At 53.7% G+C, this 2,983-nt stretch overlaps 1 protein-coding gene across 1 annotated transcript; it reads left to right on the top strand.

The window, feature by feature from the left end:
* Positions 1–271: 271 nt before the first annotated feature.
* On the top strand, positions 272–2,098 carry LOC308081225 (signal transducing adapter molecule 1-like; the record flags this gene model as incomplete). The annotated part of the gene is made up of 1 exon (XM_080457614.1): positions 272–2,098. The coding sequence occupies one exon, from the start codon at positions 272–274 to the stop codon at positions 2,096–2,098; it is 1,827 nt and encodes a 608-aa protein (XP_080313740.1).
* Positions 2,099–2,983: the final 885 nt, after the last annotated feature.

Below are 2,983 nucleotides of genomic sequence, written 5' to 3'. Positions count from 1 at the left end.
CTGGGGGAAGTAAAATAAAAAAAACCCTCTGGCAGGGAATAGTAAAACACTTGAGTACTTTTTCCACCACTGGGAAACCCTACTTCAAAGGCTCCTGCGCAAACCGGTGTAGTTAGACATGCATTATTGTGTGTTTGACATCACACCCAGAGTGCTGATCAGTCTATAAAAGGTAAATGACGTCTTTGACTTTAGTCGACAGAAGGCAGATCAAAAGGAGCGAACGGCTCCAAGGAAGACACAAGAGAAGTCGGTTTCTGATACATCAGCCATGAATATCTTTGGGAAAAACCCATTCGATAAAGATGTGGAGCAAGCGACCAGCGAGACGAACGTGACAGAGGACTGGAGCCTCTTCCTGAGCATCTGCGATAAAGTGGGCAAGACGCGCGGCGGGCCCAAGGAATGTTTACGCGCCATCATGAAAAGAGTCAACCACAAGAATCCCCAGGTGGCGGCGCAGGCCCTGACGCTGCTGGCCTCGTGCGTCGCCAACTGCGGCAAAGCGTTCCACCTGGAGGTCTGTTCCAGGGAGTTTGCCAACGACATCAACGCCGTCTTGAACAAGGGCAACCCCAAGGTCGTCAAGAGACTGAAGGCGCTGATGGTGGAGTGGGCCGAGGAGTTCCGTGACGACCCGCAGCTCTGCCTGATCTCCGCCGTGATCAAGGATCTACGCGAGGCGGGCTTCACCTTCCCCCCCATCGCAAAAGGCTCCTCCTCCTCCTCCTCCTCCTCCCCCCAGGCGGCTGCTGCTGCCGAGAAGAAAGCCAAAGCGAGCCCGGCTGCAGTGGCGGTAGCTCCTGCCATCTCGGCGAGCAGTAAGGAAGAGGAAGACCTGGCCAAAGCCATCGAGTTGTCTCTGCAGCACCAGACATCGTCTCAGTCCGGCCTCTACCCCGTCACCACCTCCACCAGCTCCACCTCCAGCCTGATGTCCTCTTCTTCCTCCTCCTCCTCCTCCATGCACAAGGCGTCGGCGGCCGATTGGAGGAAGATGCGAGCCGTCTACGACTTTGAGGCGGCCGAGGACAACGAGCTCACCTTCAAGGCCGGGGAGATCATCGCCATCCTGGACGACAGCGACCCCAACTGGTGGAGAGGGGAGACGTACCGGGGGGTCGGGCTCTTCCCGTCCAACTTCGTCAGCGCCGACCTCACCGCCGAGCCCGAGACGACGAAGACAGAGAAGTGCTGTGAAGATTGTTCTCCTCAGACGGGGTCCGTCGTCAAGCCCGACCCGGGGCCCGCGCTCGTCGACGAGGAGAAGATGGACCGGCTCCTGCGGATGATCCAGGGCGCCGATCCCGCGGACGCCCGGTACGACGCCGACGTGGAGTTCCTGCGACTGGAGGCCGCCTGCGGCCAGATGGGACCGCTCATCGACCAGGAGCTGGAGGACATAGACAGGAAACACTCGGAGCTGTCGGAGCTCAACGTCAAGGTGATGGAGGCCCTGTCTATGTCCGCCAAGCTGATGAATGAAGACCCAGCGTATGCAGGCTACTCTACGCTACAGAGCCAGGTGGAAGACCCAGCGTACTCAGGCTACTCTGGAGACCCAGCGTACGCGGGCTACTCTAAACTACAGAGCCAGGCTGGAGACCCAGCGTACGTAGGCTACTCTACGCTACAGAGCCAGGCTGGAGACCCAGCGTACGCAGGCTACTCTACGCTACAGAGCCAGGCTGGAGACCCAGCGTACGTAGGCTACTCTACGCTACAGAGCCAGGCTGGAGACCCAGCGTACGTAGGCTACTCTACGCTACAGAGCCAGGCTGGAGACCCAGCGTACGCAGGCTACTCTACGCTACAGAGCCATTGTGAAGAAGGCTTCTATGAACCACAGCGTTACTACATGCCGCAACTTGCTAACCCCGCGGCTCAACAGGCGTATCTGGGCCGGCCCGCCGCAGGCTCTTGTGCGGCAAGTGGCGGCGCAGGGCCGTCAGGTTACGGCGCGCCCGCGGAGCAGCTTCAAGGCGGTGTTCAAGCCCCCGCGCCCGTTCAGCCGGGCCCTGGCAACGTTCACGTCTACATGGGAGCTGTGCCGCCCGCCTACGGCACGGCGCAGCCTCACACCCCCCACAGTGGCTAAAGGGGGACGAGTGTGGACGGGTATGACCATTTGTCGGATGTTTGACCGACGCAAAGCAGTTGATTCTTCACCTTTTTTTATTTGATACAGTTTTTCATGGCTTGGACCCAAATCTAGACTGTAAAAATATGTATAATTTGAAAAAAATATTATTTTTGTTTATTTTTAAACAGTATATTTATATGTTTTTATTAGGATCACACACATGGGGTTTTACAATAAACAAACCTATAACTTTTTTCCCTACTGCAATCAAATCCTTATTTTTTCCCCATGCAAATTCAATGGTTCATCCCTGCCCCTCAAATAAGAAACAAATGAAAGACTAAGCGATGATGTCTGAAACTATGACTAAATATATTGACGATTACGTGAACAAGTAAAGTAAAAACTAGACAGAAATGTTAGGGAGCGACTAGTGGAGAAGAGATCCAGTAGAACTATGACCAGTGGAGAAGAGATCCAGTAGAACTATGACCAGTGGAGAAGAGATCCAGTAGAACTATGACCAGTGGAGAAGAGATCCAGTAGAACTATGACCAGTGGAGAAGAGATCCAGTAGAACTATGACCAGTGGAGAAGAGATCCAGTAGAACTAATACTAGCGTAGAAGAGATCCAGTAGAACTAAGACTAGTGGAGAAGAGATCCAGTAGAACTAATACTAGCGTAGAAGAGATCCAGTAGAACTAAGACTAGCGGAGAAGAGATCCAGTAGAACTAAGACTAGCGTAGAAGAGATCCAGTAGAACTAAGCCTAGCGTAGAAGAGATCCAGTAGAACTAAGCCTAGCGTAGAAGAGATCCAGTAGAACTAAGCCTAGTGGAGAAGAGATCCAGTAGAACAAAGACAAATCACTTGGTTGCGCGCAGGTGTCAAGCTCTGA

Source organism: Gymnoscopelus braueri, assembly GCF_963280865.1.
Source record: "Gymnoscopelus braueri genome assembly, contig: SCAFFOLD_83, whole genome shotgun sequence".
In the NCBI taxonomy this organism is placed as follows: Eukaryota; Metazoa; Chordata; class Actinopteri; order Myctophiformes; family Myctophidae; genus Gymnoscopelus; species Gymnoscopelus braueri.
Note: the sequence above shows the minus strand (reverse complement) of the source record. Positions and strands in the feature narration are given on the sequence as shown.